The sequence below is a fragment of the Parambassis ranga genome, chromosome 21 (assembly GCF_900634625.1).
Source record: "Parambassis ranga chromosome 21, fParRan2.1, whole genome shotgun sequence".
Taxonomy (NCBI): Eukaryota; Metazoa; Chordata; class Actinopteri; family Ambassidae; genus Parambassis; species Parambassis ranga.
The window spans coordinates 14,537,419-14,554,093 of NC_041041.1; the positions used below are offsets into that span (position 1 = coordinate 14,537,419).

The 16,675-nt window shown below is 41.9% G+C and overlaps 3 protein-coding genes across 3 annotated transcripts; 1 reads left to right on the forward strand and 2 right to left on the reverse strand.

Moving 5' to 3' along the window:
* Positions 1–3,561: 3,561 nt before the first annotated feature.
* LOC114426434 (four and a half LIM domains protein 2) lies at positions 3,562–7,466 on the forward strand. The gene is made up of 6 exons (XM_028393829.1): positions 3,562–3,659; positions 5,443–5,618; positions 5,716–5,890; positions 6,489–6,658; positions 6,738–6,924; positions 7,005–7,466. The coding sequence occupies exons 2-6, from the start codon at positions 5,463–5,465 to the stop codon at positions 7,154–7,156; spliced, it is 840 nt and encodes a 279-aa protein (XP_028249630.1). The 5' UTR covers positions 3,562–3,659; positions 5,443–5,462; the 3' UTR covers positions 7,157–7,466.
* A 614-nt stretch (positions 7,467–8,080) lies between these two features.
* Positions 8,081–10,587, reverse strand: c21h2orf49 (chromosome 21 C2orf49 homolog). Its single transcript, XM_028393831.1, has 4 exons — positions 10,442–10,587; positions 10,137–10,282; positions 9,462–9,714; positions 8,081–9,358 (listed from the first exon to the last, which is right to left on the reverse strand). The coding sequence occupies exons 1-4, from the start codon at positions 10,550–10,552 to the stop codon at positions 9,302–9,304; spliced, it is 567 nt and encodes a 188-aa protein (XP_028249632.1). The 5' UTR covers positions 10,553–10,587; the 3' UTR covers positions 8,081–9,301.
* A 3,420-nt stretch (positions 10,588–14,007) lies between these two features.
* gpr45 (G protein-coupled receptor 45) lies at positions 14,008–15,174 on the reverse strand. Its single transcript, XM_028394130.1, has one exon. The coding sequence runs from the start codon at positions 15,166–15,168 to the stop codon at positions 14,008–14,010; it is 1,161 nt and encodes a 386-aa protein (XP_028249931.1). The 5' UTR covers positions 15,169–15,174.
* Positions 15,175–16,675: the final 1,501 nt, after the last annotated feature.

Here is a 16,675-nt window from a genome sequence, read left to right on the forward strand (position 1 = left end):
TCTCTTTTCGTCTCATTTGCAGAGCTGTACAACAAACACATGTTTACAACCAAACTTTCCTACTACCAGTAGGTGGCGCTATGACCGTATCATCCTATTAGCATATATGTTTGTTCAGACTCAGGTCCATAGCAGTACTGTAAGATTTTGTCCACATGGCATGAAGTATATGGGTAGTACTGCATAAAACACAGCGAGTTCCTTTGTAATGGCGAATGGTCAACTTTGAGGCCACTCCCCCACCACACAGTAATACTTTTGAAAGAGTTTTGGAATGCGTCTATTCCCTATGGTGTCCTGAGTGGACACAGTGAATTTCAGCTCAATTGCATGAAGTATGTGAGGCGTGAAAAGTTTTGAAGCAGGGTCACAAATAGGCACAAAATGGCCACAAAAGTCAAAATGGCGGACTTCCTGTTGGGTTTGGAGGGGGGGTCCAAGAGACTTTTTTGTGCGTCTTGGGGTGATACACATCTGTGCTACTTTTCACGATCCTGTGTCAAAGTGGCCAGAGGGGCTACGCGTTAGGGCAACAAATACAGGGAGTTCCTTTGTAATGGCGAATGGTCAACTTTGAGGCCACGCCCCCACCACACCGTAATACTTTTGTAAGAGTTTTGGAATGCGTCTATTCCCTATGGTGTCCTGAGTGCACACAGTGATTTTCAGCTTGATTGGATGAAGTATGCAAGGCGTGAAAAGTTTTGCAGCAGGGTCACAAATCGCCAAAAATTAACAGAAATTTCAAAATGGCGGACTTCCTGTTGGGTTTGGAGGGGGGGTCCAAGAGACTTGTTTGTGCATCTTGGGGTGATAAACATGTGTGCCAATTTTCGTGACCCTACTCAAAACAGGCCACAGGGGCAGGCAGAAAAACCTATGAAAACACAACATTTTGTGTAGCCAGTAGGTGGCGCTCTGTCAAAGCCTCAATATTGTTGTATAGATGTGTTTAGGGTCAGACTCTGATCATACATGTGACATTTGGTACAGATCGGACAGAAAACGAAGAAGTTATAGAGACTTTCTGTGTCCTCAGAAATGGTCAAACTTTGAGGCCACGCCCCGGCCACACCGTCAGACTTTTGTAAGAGTTTTGGAATGCGTCTATTCCCTATGGTGTCCTGAGTGGACACGGCGAATTTCAGCTCAATCCGATGACGTATGCGAGGCGTGAAAAGTTTGGCAGCAGGGTCACACATCGCCAAAAATGGCCACAAACCTTCAAATGGCGGACTTCCTGTTGGGTTTGGAGGGGGGGTCCAAGAGACTTTTTTGTGCGTCTTGAGGTGATACATATGTGTGCCAATTTTCATAATCCTGTGTCAAACTGGCCAGAGGGGCTACGCGTTGGGGGCGCTATAGAGTCATTTTCCTATGTGCGTTTCAAATGTCAGCAAATTTCAAAATTTTTTCGGCGAATGAATTTTTCTACCAAGTTTGGTGAGTTTTTGGGCATGTTAAGGCCCCCAAAAATGCGATCTAAGGGGGGGAAAGAAAAAAAAAAAAAAAAAAAATAATAATCCTAAGGGTTTCAATAGGGCTCTTGCACCATTCGGTGCTCGGGCCCTAATAACACAACTTCATGTTTGTACCAGCAGCCAATTCCAAACTTCTCTGGACATGCCTAAAAACACAGCAGAAGGAACAAATCACTTGAAGCCACATGCATATGGAAGCTGTATAAATGTTTTTAAAAAAGGATACGTATAGGCACACACCTGACAACACTGTGTTTTGCTCTGAGCTAAATGCTAATTGCCCTATAATGTCAGCATATCACTTTATCTATACTGTGTATAGCATCAATAATAGTCAGTTCACAGCCATTTCAATTTAGAAAAGAGAAATAATTAAAGGTAGGGTAGGAGATTTCATTCTGATGCCCTTTTGTTAAATTAGTGTAACTTCTATTTACAATCCAGTAGCAACCGATTAGTTCAGCAGTTTCGCTTTAAAACAAAAAATATTATCATCTGTGGAAGCTATAAAACGCTAAAAACATAAGCCAATCCTGCGAGGCGCACCTGCGCGTATAGTTGGCTGGTTGTCACTCCCTTTTCTGCTCTGTGCGCACCAGAGAGGTACATGCATGATGGTCGAAGTCACAGACTGGTTGGGAGGCGTGGCTTCTGGGTGAACTCCAGAGAAAGGGGCGTGTGTTTAATTTCAAAATCTGGCTGACTCTCACTGAGTTTTCAAAATCTCCTACCCTACCTTAAGGGTGTAGGCTATTATAATGCTAACGTCTGCTAGCATTATACCCAAAGCTGCTGTTTGTTTTACTCCTGAACTGTTCCTTCAATCTGCGTGACGCATGGCAAGTGTATGACAGGACAGTACAGTGTTAGGGTTTGTATATAACAATGAGAGATCATCATTGTTTGGATTGTTTGGATAAAAGTTGTCTTATTACTATCCATTACATTGCAGAGAGGCCCAAACTTGGAACTTCTGCATCTGACAGAGACTAACAACGGAACGTGTGTAGAACTGGCATTGCACAGGTTAAACTCATCATCATGGCAGATGTAATCAAATACTATATTTGCAATCGCTTTACTTTTTAACATATTTCAGTGACTTGGTTGCAGGAACAAGTGGCTGAACAAGTTAATCCATATAGCTCTGCTGCTAAACTACTCTTAGTCCATATGCATACAAACACATCCAAATACAACACACACACACTGATTTAACACTTTGTGAAGCACCTAACTTTCTATTGCGCACCACAAATAGAGCACTTGAATCTTAGCCGAGCACTGCTGACGCATTTTCCAATTGGGGGTTGGACCATCAGGTCAGGAAAACCTGCCTCAAAGAGAGAGAGAGAGCGGGAGAAAGAGTTGGAGGGGTTGATGGAGGGAGCCACAGTGTGAACAAGAGAGTGCAGGGGTGCAGAAAATAGTGCTAAAATTTTCTTAGAACCCATATGGGTGTCTGTCATTAGCAAGCCTGGATAGCGTAACCAACACGCTGGAGGTCTGAGATTGAATGAGGAGTCCCCTGTGAGGAGAAGTATGAGGAGGTAGACACGGATGAGACATTTGAGTAGCAGCAAATCTCACTGGACAACAATCTTTGACATTTGACCCCTGGCATCCTTTCCATTGTATATAAAAGGCCATAGGAAATTTTTGTTATGTAAGTGTGTGTATTTGTGTGCAATGTTGTGATAATGATAGCGATGTAGGTCCCTAATATAAAGAAAACAATCCTGTAAAAAAACAAAGAATTCCCTGCAGGAAGTGCATAGAGGAGTGACACGATAAGGTCGCTCTTCAGAGCAAATAAAAATATTAGAAAAAAATCTGAGAGAATGAGTGAACGAGTGAATCACTCAGTGGGTGTGTGAGTGGGTGAAGAACAACTGAGTGACCTTAAAAGGCCACATGGTCACACAGGATGAGTGAGTGAAAGGGGTCCTCGGGGTTATCTCTGCGAAGCGTTGCTGTATTTATAGATCATCTCAAAAAAGAATTCTGGCCCCCTACCTACCCCCCCCTAAACCCTCCCTGCTCCATCATCCCTCCTCTGTTTTCAATTAGCCCCTGATGGGTGGAGTAATGTAATCAGGAGTTACTACAGCTCACCCAGCGCCTCCTCTCTCAGTCTGTCCCAGACTCCGCACAGGCACACACTCCTCAGACGGGAAGGTAAGGAACTCTGTTCAGCTGCTCCACCCTCCATCCATTCACTCGTCCATCCCTTCCAGCCGTTCATGCTCATGGCTGCTCACCTAGCATCCTCTTCCTCCTCTTCCTATCTGCCTCCACCTGCTACCCTACCCCATCTTTCCAGCTGTGCAGTATCCTCACTATTTTACCTCTTCCATCACTTCACCTTCTTCACAGAAAACATCTGACCATCTGTTGACCCCTGAGTTCATTTCCACCTTTTCCTTCGTCACTCTTCATCTTCCTCAAACCAGCCTTTCAGCCTTTTGTTACCTGTCTACTCTTTTTCTATGATGCAATTCACTAAAACAAATACAGTGCTCTTGTTACACAGGTGTATAGTGTAGTGTAAGTGCAGCCAAAATTATGTTTTGTAATAAGTTGTCCTTAACTGTAAGACATAAATCAGGATTTCATATGGAACATTTTTGAACTGGAGCCTAATTTGATTTAACACTTTATTTGATTATCCACTTAAAAGGCTATTATAAGTAACTGTTGTTCCTAATTGACATGAGTTTCCTCCAGCATTGTTGCGTGAGGAAGGAAATTTCTGTAAACAAGTTACTTTAAGGTTTCACATCCAGAGAATGAACTGGTTTATGGGGTACATCACTTCAGATGGCTTGGTGACACCATGTGCATCTTTGAAAAACATCAGACAGATAAAAAGCTGTAAATTAGGAACTGTAGCAAAACAAAATGCTGTCTTTTAAGCCCTGCAACTTCAAGCTCAGTTTGACTCCCAGATGGGCAGCATCAAAGAGACACCAGAAGCTGGGAAACAGCTGCACGACATGACTGAATAGTTGGTGTTCTTATTTGTGGCAGTCCAGATTATCCTTTTCTTATTTTTAGGAGTCAGATAAATCCTTATATAAGCTAGGTGAGTCATGGTGGGGAGCAGCACACAATGAGGGAATGTGGGAGGGGCTGGGAATGCTTCGAGTAGAGCGGACAGCAAGATTAAAACTTCAGGCAAGATAAAAGAGCTCTAAACCTTCACAACCTCCACAAATCGAAAAGGATTTGGAACCACTTGGCGAGATCAATAACAAAAGAGAAGACCAACTCAATTACAACATACCATGAACAAAAGTGAGAGGGAATGTGCACGAGTTTTCCACTTCTTTCCCTCCTTGAATGAATTAGTGGAAGAAGAGTCACATGAAAATCGACTACATGTGAGTGAGGAGCAGTGGATGCTATATTCTACAGCGGCAGAACAATGGGCCTCTTTTCCCCCTGTTTTCTGTCACACATCTACATCACTGTGATAAATATCATGCAGAGTCCTCAGTCAGCAGAGTATTTAGGCACAGGCAGGGATAAGAGAGGGCTTACCAGGCAGACCGCAAACAGCTGCAGATTGTCAATGCCCATTATTACCTGTGCTGTTCATGCCCACTTAAACATGGACACACACGCACGTTCACACACAATGAAAAGGGATACTGTGATCTGGTGCTGACAGCTGGAGGTGAGGTGATGGATGGGTCAGTGTGCAGTGGTGTAGAGTGCGATGGTATGCAGCGGGGCAAAAGTTGACTGTCTCTAAGCAGGCTTGATAGAAGTTATTTATATCTGGCTCTTCTGTCACCTTCTACCCTCGACGCAGGGAACAAAATGAAGGGCCGCTGAGAGATGAAAGGAGGAAATGCAACATGATAAAACCGGGACCTTGTAATGTGACGGATCTTGATGAACACTATTGTTTAAAATTTTCTGAGAAACTCTCTATACTTGTCTTTTTCTCTCTCAGGTGAGTGACCCTGGGTCAAAATGACCGAGCGATACGACTGCCACTACTGCAAGGAGTCCCTGTTTGGAAAGAAGTATGTCCTGCGAGAGGATAATCCGTACTGTGTGAAATGCTATGAAAGCCTGTACTCCAACACCTGTGAGGAGTGCAAGAAGCCTATTGGCTGCAACTCCAGGGTAAGAGATGTAACAAAAAAAAAATAAAAAAAATAAAAAAAAACCTTCTCTGTGCTGTGAACCAGTCCACCCTGCTTTAACTGTGATGCTCCTGTAGGATCTGTCCTACAAGGACCGTCACTGGCATGAGGACTGCTTCAAGTGCTTCCAGTGCAAACGCTCCCTGGTGGACAAGCCTTTCTCTACCAAGGATGAGCAGCTGCTTTGTACTGAATGCTATTCCAACGAGTACTCCTCCAAGTGCCACGAGTGCAAGAAAACTATCATGCCAGGTAGGAAGGAGATAGAAATACATCAACCCCTTCTAAACATTTCTTTTAATAAACACGTAGATATGACGTAAAATTACAACTACCACCAGTGGTGTATATTGGAAAAAGGGCAAGTGCTTGTATCTGAAATTACTTGACAGCGTAGAAATCATCCTGCAAACAACCTGCGTGTGATGAGCTTCCAGAGATCTGGACTATAGGCTAAAAACAAATAGCTAGTTAACTAGCTGGTTAACTCTTCTGTGAATCCTGAGAAAAAGGTTTCTTTGAAAAATAAAAAAAAAACAATCCCACAATTTTGCTAAGTTTTACTGACACACATGTATTTTGTTGATACATTGTGAAGCAGATGGATTCCATCCAATAAGTAATGTGTTCTTTGTCTTTATTCCACATTTAACCATCCAAACTGTAGTATATAAATGCATTTCATCTTTGTATCTATAGTGTAAATGTTGAAGTTAAATTACAGTAATTAGAGTATGAGGTCTTTTATTTATTATTCTAAGGAAGCATTGTTTGTTTTGGGTCTGATTCTGACTCATCAGTGATTCTCTTTCACTTCATCCATTCTGTTATTTCACTTTTTTTGCTAAAGGCTCCAGGAAGATGGAGCACAAGGGCAACAGCTGGCACGAGACCTGTTTTACCTGTCAGAGATGCCAGCAGCCTATCGGCACCAAGAGTTTCATCCCTAAAGACAGCCACAACTTCTGTGTGCCATGCTATGAGAAGCAGTTTGCCATGCAGTGTGTGCACTGCAAGAAGGTAAGTGTAACTGGGTGGAAGTGATTTTCAAAGTAGGATTTATACAACTCTGTCATGACAACCTGCTCTGTCTAACCAGCCCATCACCACGGGCGGGGTGACCTACCGTGACCAGCCCTGGCACAAGGACTGCTTCTTGTGCACCAGCTGCAAGCAGCAGCTGTCTGGCCAGAGGTTTACCTCTAGAGACGACTTTGCCTATTGTCTCAACTGCTTCTGCAACCTGTATGCCAAGAAGTGTGCCTCCTGCACCACCCCCATTAGCGGTAATCAGTAATTACTAATCTGTAATTTTTTAGTTGTTTAGTTAGGCTGACTGCTTAATATTATATATATATATCCTCAGGTCTTGGAGGCAGCAAGTACATTTCTTTTGAGGAGCGCCAGTGGCACAACGACTGCTTCAACTGTAAGAAGTGCTCTGTGTCCCTGGTTGGGCGCGGTTTCCTCACTGAACGTGATGACATCCTGTGCCCTGAGTGTGGCAAGGACATCTGATTCAAGAACGTCTGCCTAGATGACAACGTTCTTATAATCAAGGAATGATGAAGATACAATAAATACTACCAGAGCACAAATAGCATCTTCACTACCTAATATTACTATGAATGTACATTGCTTTACGCTACGAAATTTCAAACCACTAACAGTGTTATTTGAATTTAGTTTATTAAAGTTATATGTTGACTCTGAGAAAAAAGTTATTACTAATAATATAACTGTTGGCATGAATGTAAAGACCTTTGCTTGTGAAGCAGGTAGATGCTGTATGATGCATTCTGGAATAAATCTATATTAATGAACAATATGAGCTTTGAGGTGTGATGGTAAATACTGCTTTGTGCATGGACTACTTTAAAGAGCAGTCTTGAAGATTTCCATTGGCTTCTCTTTGGTGGCACCTGTTGTAGTAAGTGGTTACTGCAGGTTTGACACAGTGTCACCAATTAGTCTTCCAGATTAACATAATGCCTGACTGCACTGCTAGCTGTGAGCAGCGCGGGCTCTAAAGCAGGACTTTCTCCTGACATCAGTTCAAACTACTGTAAATGCAAGGACTTTTACACAATGTGGGTGTGGGTCACTGGCTCAGTCATCATAGAGACTTAACAGACTTGTAAATCTGCAAGATCACCACTTTAAAAACTGTAATTAGTTTGAGGTTTTGTGAATGAGTTGTGTTTTAACCACATAAATATTCAAACCGCTTCTTTTAAAACTTAACTGCATGAAACCACTTATTTCAGACATATGAAAAAATACAAAGTTTCTATGGACAACTTCTGAATACACAAGTTACTGCAAATTACTGAGTGCATGACACCCGGAAAGGCCTTCTATATATTTTCCCACTATTTAAAGGTATAGACAGGCCACAAAGATCCTGAATGCTCTACTGTGATTAAAAATAAACACTTGAGATGATTTGTTGTGAGAATTTATTTGAAAAAATATTGGTTAAAAACAGTATTTAAAAGACTTGTTCTTATGTGTTTTTGATTAACTCAAAGACACAAACTGCAAAGTCATCCACAGCAATAAATACTTCAAAAAGACTGTATTATTGGCATAGTCCTTACTTAAATTGTCTGCATTAAAAAAAGTGATATTCAAATACATGAATACATGTATCTACTTCCTTAAAGACAGTCACTGATGAACATGGTGGATCTGTATATTTATATCTCCGTGTCATCAGAAATGTTGTCACTCCACACTATATTTAACAACCTGGAACAAGAAATATTGCTGAAAAAAGATAAATATTCAGATTTCCAAAAGACACCTGTTACTGGATCAAAAAATTTGAGCGCACACAACTTAATTTGTGGTTTGTATTCGTTCATGATACAAACTTATAGGTATTTTCCCACTGCAGGAAGTACCTGGTCATTTGGTGCGACTCCTCTGCTGTATCTATACATACACAATGATTCTGAAAAACCATTGTGTGGGATTCACAGATGTTTGGTTAAACATCTTTTCCACCGTGATGAACTGACTTAAAAACACACATACTGCATTTAAACGCTAAAACTGTAATGTAGCAGATAAAGAACGGCAGATAATTAATCAATGAATCAATTGCATGGAGGTTTTGATTTATTATGTCAACTTGTGAGACTCAAAGGTTAGAGGGTCTTTCCTATAAACAGCTGTGTCAACTGTCCTGAGCTCCTGCAGTGAGAAAACACCTCATGTGTCCACCTTGCTTCATGGACATGTCCATCAGTCAATAAAACTTAACCCAGCCAACAAACTAATCCAGTCCTCCACTATCTAAGGCCCAACCCATGCAAAGAAACATGATACTAACACCTATAATTTTCTGAAATCAACAGTCACCTCACTCATTTTGCCCTTTAGAAGATCTCCATGTGTGAATTGATGGGAGCTGCTGATCATTGATGGTAAGGGCACTTAGGTTGTGGAAAAAAGGAAGCTCTTTGAAAGCAGGATGGTCCCCTGAGCAACACCCCATCGTGTCATCTCTCAGTGGGTGTCGACACAAAGCATACAGGGTTTCAACCGTTTCATTATGATGGGGACAGCCTAGATGGTAGGGACTGTCAGGGTAGAAACGGGGAAGAGAGTAGTCTGTCCACCAGAGCCTGAACTCACATCAGGTCAGCATAAACACAGTCAAGGCCACGTCACATGCTGGATCTTTTTCTTCACTTCTGGTGACTTCAGTGCATCCTGAAAACAGGCTGTATAAGTTAGTTGTCTTTTACTAAAGGTCATCTGTATAGACATCCCAGAATTATTTCCCTCTTGTAAGACAAATCGTAAAAATACCTACCGAGGAATTTGCCTCTCGTTTGAGGTTTGCCGTGTCAGCACTGCGATGAATGGATGAGGAAGAAGATGACATGTTGCCCGATAGTCTGCGGATGGGGTTGGATAGATCTGCAGCTGGAGGAGGTTTTAACCTGTCTGTGACTCCCGATGGTGTGGTGGTTCCTTCTGGTTTCCTTACTTTTAGTTGACCCGAGTGAGAAGAACTCCCATCAAACACAATCAGAGGCCTTTTCCTATTGTGGTCATTGGTTGAGCTGGAAATCACCAAATAATAACAGTCAGCTGTTCATGCTCACTTAAATAAATCAATAATTTCAAATGTCATTGTTTATTTTTTATATGAATTATGGCTTCATAGATGTATTATCCTGTCTCTTTATAACCATGACTGTACTGCTTGAAGCTCAGGGGGTAAAGGTCTGTTCAGTAGTTTTAGTAGTTTTAGTTTTAGTTTAGTCTTTTTTTAAGCCACAGTAATTGTATCTTCTTAACTAATCCGCCATATTTATCAATATATGTATTTGTAATTTGTATGCACTACATTGCCTTTTAATTAATTATACTTCGTTTTTATGTAAGCAACATAGGTGCCTGGGAAACATACACGGAGAAGCTCTAGTTTCCATAACTGTAAGTGTGAACAAACTGTCCAAACGCGTGCTGTGTGGAAACATACCTGTCTGACTGTCTGCCTCGACTCTTCTCCATCCTCCTCCCCCAGCGGTTGTTGGGTAAAGTCCTCTGCGGCAGAGGGATGACATGCCGGAGGTAGAGCTCCGTGAGGCGGTCCCTGTTTCCACAATCTCTGGTACTGACATTTTTCTAATCCAGAGAATTATGACACATCAGCCGTACATAAAACAAGTGCTAGCCCATAGAGAGCTGTACTGACTGTTAGCTGCTAAGCTATCACTCCAATATTCTTGGTGTATTTTCACATAAAACGGTCCCTCACGCACTGCTCTGTAAACATCGACTCACCTCGTTAAAAATAAGCTGCATAAAGTCTTGTGACAGCAGCTCAGGGTGAAGAAGGAGATCCACATCAGAGCTACTGACAGCCTTTCCATTTTTTACTGTGGACGTCGCCATGTTTGCTGCTGTTCTTCTTCGTCGGAGTTTTACGGCAGTTGGTGTCCGTCATTGGCGCTGCAGCATCTTTTCTGCCCCTACTGGACGCGGAGTTCATCGAAGCCTTTTTTTACAGTAATAACCCCTGAGCCGTTTCTTTATATATGCGGACCATGCAAATTCATAGCGCCTCTGAGCCACCAGGGGGCCCCAAAGCTGCAAAATCAGCCTAATCTGGGGAGATTTAAAATTGCCTGTCTTTATTATATCTCATGAATTTATTATATCCTATATTACCATAATATAAGCATATTTTATACGCTTAAAATATATGTAGAATGTGAACAAAATAGACTGTAACTAGAAAAGGGCATTTCCTGAAGAAAATGCAAGTTTGATTGCTGCAGCTGTGGTCAATGTATACTGAAGAGACGCTGCGCCAAAAACGTACGGAAGAATAAAAAGAAGAAGAAGAAAGAGCCAACGCTTATTGATAAGCGTTGGCTCGTGTATTGTTGCATAATTACGTCACGCGGTGAGTGACGCCCTGGCCGCCGACAGGTACGATAGAATGATTGAGTGGCAAAGAGCGTCACGGCGTCAAAAAGTTTTTATCCTAGTGGGACAGAAAAACTCAAACACGGAAGAAGGAAGCAGTCAAAGGATAAAGGTAAGGAATGGTTGGTGGTAGTTTAGTAAGCTAGTTTTATTTGTCCTGGTTTCTTGCTAGCTCAGCTAGCCTCGGGTAAATGCTCGTTAGCCAGCTAGCATTGCTATGCTCATGTGATCTTTAATGCTTTCTTTGGCTGAAATAAAATGAACGGACTGTCATGTTACTGACTGACCAGGCCCGTTTGTCAGAGTATAACAAGTTGGGAGCGTGTGTTGTTGCGCAGATGTCTGCTCTATTTCAGATATTTGCCACTTAATAGTACTTTACTCTTACGTATGATTCATTTGTTGTTAGGTTTAGTATGTATTTGGTAGGCCTCTAATTGTGTGAAGTGTGCTATTGCTTTATGAATGACAGTAATTATTGTGACTGATAAATATTAGGCCTATTAATGATTTTGGCAATGGATCCTTGTTTTATTACTTTAACAAGTACAATGTGTAAATACATGCAAAAACCTCTCAGAAGTGACACCTTTGTATTTGAGTACATGCTTGGGACACTGTACATTACAATGTTTAGCATGAAAACAGATTATTAGTGCAACATCACTGCACTATGGTGGTGGTGTCTGATTTGCTTGGTCCTTCAGACCTCCTCCCAACCAGCAGCAGGGCTGTCTTCACCTGCACTCTTACATGGTCAGCTGCCTTTTTTTCAGTTTCAGCTGACTGGTTGTCAGTTCTCTCCATTTGTCTCCCCAAAAGTGTGACACTGTGATATAGATAAGTATTATTTTTAGCGTTTGTAGTTTGTTTTCATTGTTGCGCTTTAAAATAGATGATGGTTTGTTGTATTTTTATTCCAGTTTTTCAGAAATTAAAGTAAACATAAATAAAATCAACATTTGTATTTTTTTTTTAGTTTTTATGTTGAGTTAAACTTGTCTGAGTTAAGCTTGTGAAGTGTAATAGATTGTAGCATCTCTGCGGACATGTTAGGAATCTCTCCATTGTAGTTTGACAAACTAGGGGCCCAAAAACAACTTGCACAGGGCCCCCACAAAGCTAGAAATGGCCCTGACCCCATATTTAGACATTTTACACTGACTGTGTGAAAACATGTCTACCCGTGTTCATAGTATTGACTTCAGAATTAAGATCATTGTGGTTTGCTATTACCTTTTCTAATTTCACATCAAACCTCTATTGATTGAAACAACCCAGCAAAATATAAGTCCTTTATCTTAAAAATGTAAACATAAGCCAGATTGCTGACTTTCACATGGAAAGATGTAGTTATTGTTAAAATCCAGAGTAAGGGCCCTGAACTGGTTAAACTTGCTGTGGGACGCAGTCACCACGTGAGAGCAGATTAACGTCTCTCCTGAAATGTTTACAATTAACAAACCGTTAGAAGTCAAATGATTAAGTTAGGATGATAATGTGATGCAGGTGCAAACATGAGATCCTAAATATGATTTAGAAAAAAAGGTTGGGACTATGTTGTCCTGTTTGGGCACATGTGTAGGAAGTGTGAGGAGGAAAAGGGGATTTTGGATGTCTGTGTGCATGGACTAATATCATTTACTGAAACATTGTTTATACTCAGTTATACATATATCATTAAAACCTTTAAATTATATAACATGTGTGAGGTGCTTGCACAGTGTGAACCGATTCGGTAGAATAATTTTCCTTTAACAGACGTCTCCCAGCCACTCAGACATCTATTTTCCATGATGTGTCATTTATGTACACTGCACATAAAGTAATATGGTATGTTTTTTTCATTCAAAGCACTCCACTGTGAAATCTCATTTCAAAACTATATTTATTTACCTGGTTTTCATTTTTCATCAAATGGTAATGTAAACATTCAGACCTCAATAACACGTCTTTGTTGACACACTGAAAACAGTTTCAGCTGATATAAGCTTGTGTTTCCACACATCTCATAGTTTTTTAAAGCTGTCAGACTTCCATCTAAAACATCATCTTACATTAACACTGTTTTTTTTACCAAATGACCACAGAACTATTATCACCAACAAAGCTCTGAAAACCAACAGTTCAGGGACAAAGATGAAGATGAAACAGATGTAATCAACAATGGGTGATCTTTTCAGTAGCAGTATTGACCTAAACGGTCAACAAATACACTTTGAGATTGACATTTTACTAATTTATGTAAATAGGAGACAAAATAATCTCACCACAAAGTCCATTCAACAGCTTTTGCAGACACTTCAAGTGTTTGACATGACTTGTCAGCAGATGGAGACAATAAATTGTGTATTTTTCTCAGTGCTTTAAAGGTACAGTTTGTGTAAGTATATGTATATTCTCACATGCTCAGCCATCAGATACTGTTGCAGCATTGACATGAACATGAAGAGCCCTCACAGGAATACTGTAATCTGTGTATGAGGATGCAGAACCACCACAAGAAGTTCATGATAGGCTACAGATGAACACAACAAGCCAGTTAGCGGTTGTTGCCCTTTGATGCTTGCTTACTAAAAGCTTTAGCCATTCTTGTGTTTACAGTTTTATTCATTGATTGATCTCCTGTCTGACAACATGATTGAGAAGACGTTATGAAATTGCTACTAGAACCCTATGTTTTCACAATGTTACAGGCTGGCACAAACTGGTTAGCATGCTTCTTTAAGTCAAGAATTGTACAAATTGTACTTTTTAAATGTGATGGATAAGGAGACTAAACATTTTTTTGTGGCAAACTTTTGTCAAAAAGAAGTAAATACCTTTACAGTAAACGTTAGTAGGATTGGATTGCTTATTCTGAGGACAAAACAGAGCTTAAAAACAGCTGACAATGGATCAGACTGGTCCTCCTGGTTTCACACAGCTGACTGTGTCTCACTGCACACATAAATGTTGCTGGGCCTCACTCTCCTGTGGCTCCTGCCCGGCACTCTGGGACACAGTCTGCAGCTTTTAGGGATGAACTCCTGACAGGCCTCCCTAAACTTTCTGATCCTCCAGCAGTAGATGACGGGGTTGAAAACCGTCTTTAAGTAGCTGAGCCACAGAGCACCGATGCTGATTGGGTAGAAGACGGAGCTGTAGTAGAACTGCCGGCTGAAAACGGCCAGCAGGCTAACCACCGTGTGTGGCAACCAGCACACCGAGAAGCCGACAAAGAGGATGAGGATGGTTGTGAAGGCTCGGGTTTTAAAACTCATGTCCACCTTGATCTGTGGTGGCCTCTGCAGCCCAGTCAGTCTCATTTTGCTGACTTGGTTGAGGGCTGGCAGGCAGGAATGCTCACTGGTGTGGTTGTGGATGCGCAGGGTGTTCCGGCGCACCGTGTTCAGGATGCACATGTAAGAGTACAACATGACAGTAAACGGTACAAAGAACACTGCTACTGCCAGCAGCACTGTGTATCCACGGTCTGCCAGAGACTCGCTGTATCCCAGCACACATTGTGGCGCCCAGGCTCCCCCAATTCCCGCTGCACCTGTCCTCCACCCGACCACAGATGGCAGGGACACACACAGGCTCAACACCCACGAGCCTGCGATCAACAGTTTAGCTCTGTGTGGGGTCAGCTTGTCCTGCCGCTGCACAATGATGAGGAACCTGTCCACACTGATAATGAGCAGGATGGACACCCCCTCCAGGACAAACAGCCAATACAGCATGATGGAGGCCCGGCAGAACCCGCTCCCAAAACTCCAGTCAGCAGTGGCCACGGTGACGGCAGTGAACGGCATGCAGAGCAGAGAGAGCATGATGTCAGAGAAGGCCAGCGTGGCTAGGAGGAGATTGATAGCAGAACGCATGGCAGGTTTCTGGTAAACAATCAGACACACAATCGCGTTGCCAAGGAAACCAATGGTAATCATGAAAATCATTATGGCTGCAAGGGTCACACGCAGAGTGACTGATATGAGAGGAGTTGCAGCTTCTGATGGGAGGTTCTCTGCTGCTTCCTCAGCATTGTCTGGCTCCATCAAGTCACACTCCTCCAGCAGGCTCTCGTTGCAAAAAGCCATAGCAGCTTTTATCAGAGGATATCAGCCAAGAAGAGGGTAAACATGTTTGACTATTGTTGTGGTGTATGCGTTAAGCTTGCCTCCAGCAGCTGTTGTCCCATGGCAATACCTGAAACAGAAAGACAAGATTGACTTTTCTAATGATAAACATTCCAAAATCACAGAATCAAAGCTCTGAGTGCCAGACAGTCAGCTGATCTGTTAGTCAGAGCTAACTGTAAACAAAACACAGTGAGAGGAGGAATGACGTCCGAATGATGCTGTGGGAATTGCATAGACACGGGATACACCACATCGAGACAGGACGGGGAAGTGTCCCTCTCTGGCCTCACTTAGATTGATGATTAACCAGGTGAGCTGTAATGTTTCACACATGAATAGAAACACACACATTTACACAGGACCCTGGGTGCAGTCAGCTAAGCAGGGACCTTTGCTGTCTTTTGGATCTGACTTACTGCTCCTTATGGTGGGTCTGGAGTGTTAACAATGTGATGACAGTCCTTACAGGTAGACAGCAGATGTGGGAAGACCCATCTCATAGTCATGATCTTTGAAACAAATATTTGTGATAGTAGCTGGTGTTACTAATAAACAGCAGCTCTACTGTCATGTAAGTCATCACGACAAAGCCATCACACATTAGGCACTGTAACAAAGTTAAACACACATATTGGAGCCTATAACGGGGAATTGTGTTTTTGTTCATTCAGGCTCTTTGACTGTAGCTACGTTCTAACATTAAAAACCCTGATAAGCCACTGCATAGTGTTGCTGGTTGTTGCCATGGCAACAGGGTCACCAGTTCCATGGCAACAAGCAGCCCCTGTCTCATCCCTTGTATAAGTGTCTATAACAAAATATATATGGATGTATTTTTTTTTTCTTGGACTTTTTGAGCCTAAAATATTTTTAAAAACACAGCATGCAGATTTCAGACCATATTTTTGTGTAATCAGAAAAGCTAGATGTTTATTAAGTTAGTTAAGTAAATCAGCAAATTGAAGAGTAAAGAGATGTGAAGTAATGAAATAACCTTAAACTGAAAAGTTGAAAGCAAACCCCTCAGTTGCACTAAACTACAATTCCAATTTTATGAGATGATTAATTTAAAAAATCATAATCATTACAAGGAATATGATCAATTCTGCGTGATGCGCTTTGATTGTCCTTTGTTCATGCAGATCTTATTAGATGATCAGCTCCTCTGAACATGGCAGCTGTTCACTGTTTGACACCTTCTCGCTGCGATGATAACTCACGTCTCTGCGCTTCCACCACTGAGGCTGTACAGCTTGTTCTCATTCTGACATCTGAACACGTTTCTCTCCCACACCTGCTCTCAGCCTGCAGCCAGCTTCTCCTGCTGATACATGACAGACGAAATGCCTGTTTTTTCTCTCTCCTGAGCATCGAATACGACGATAAATTAACCCATCTAAGAATGAATGAGACATAAACGGGTTTACCTTGGCGGTCACCATGTTGTAAGCTCACTTCTCGTCAG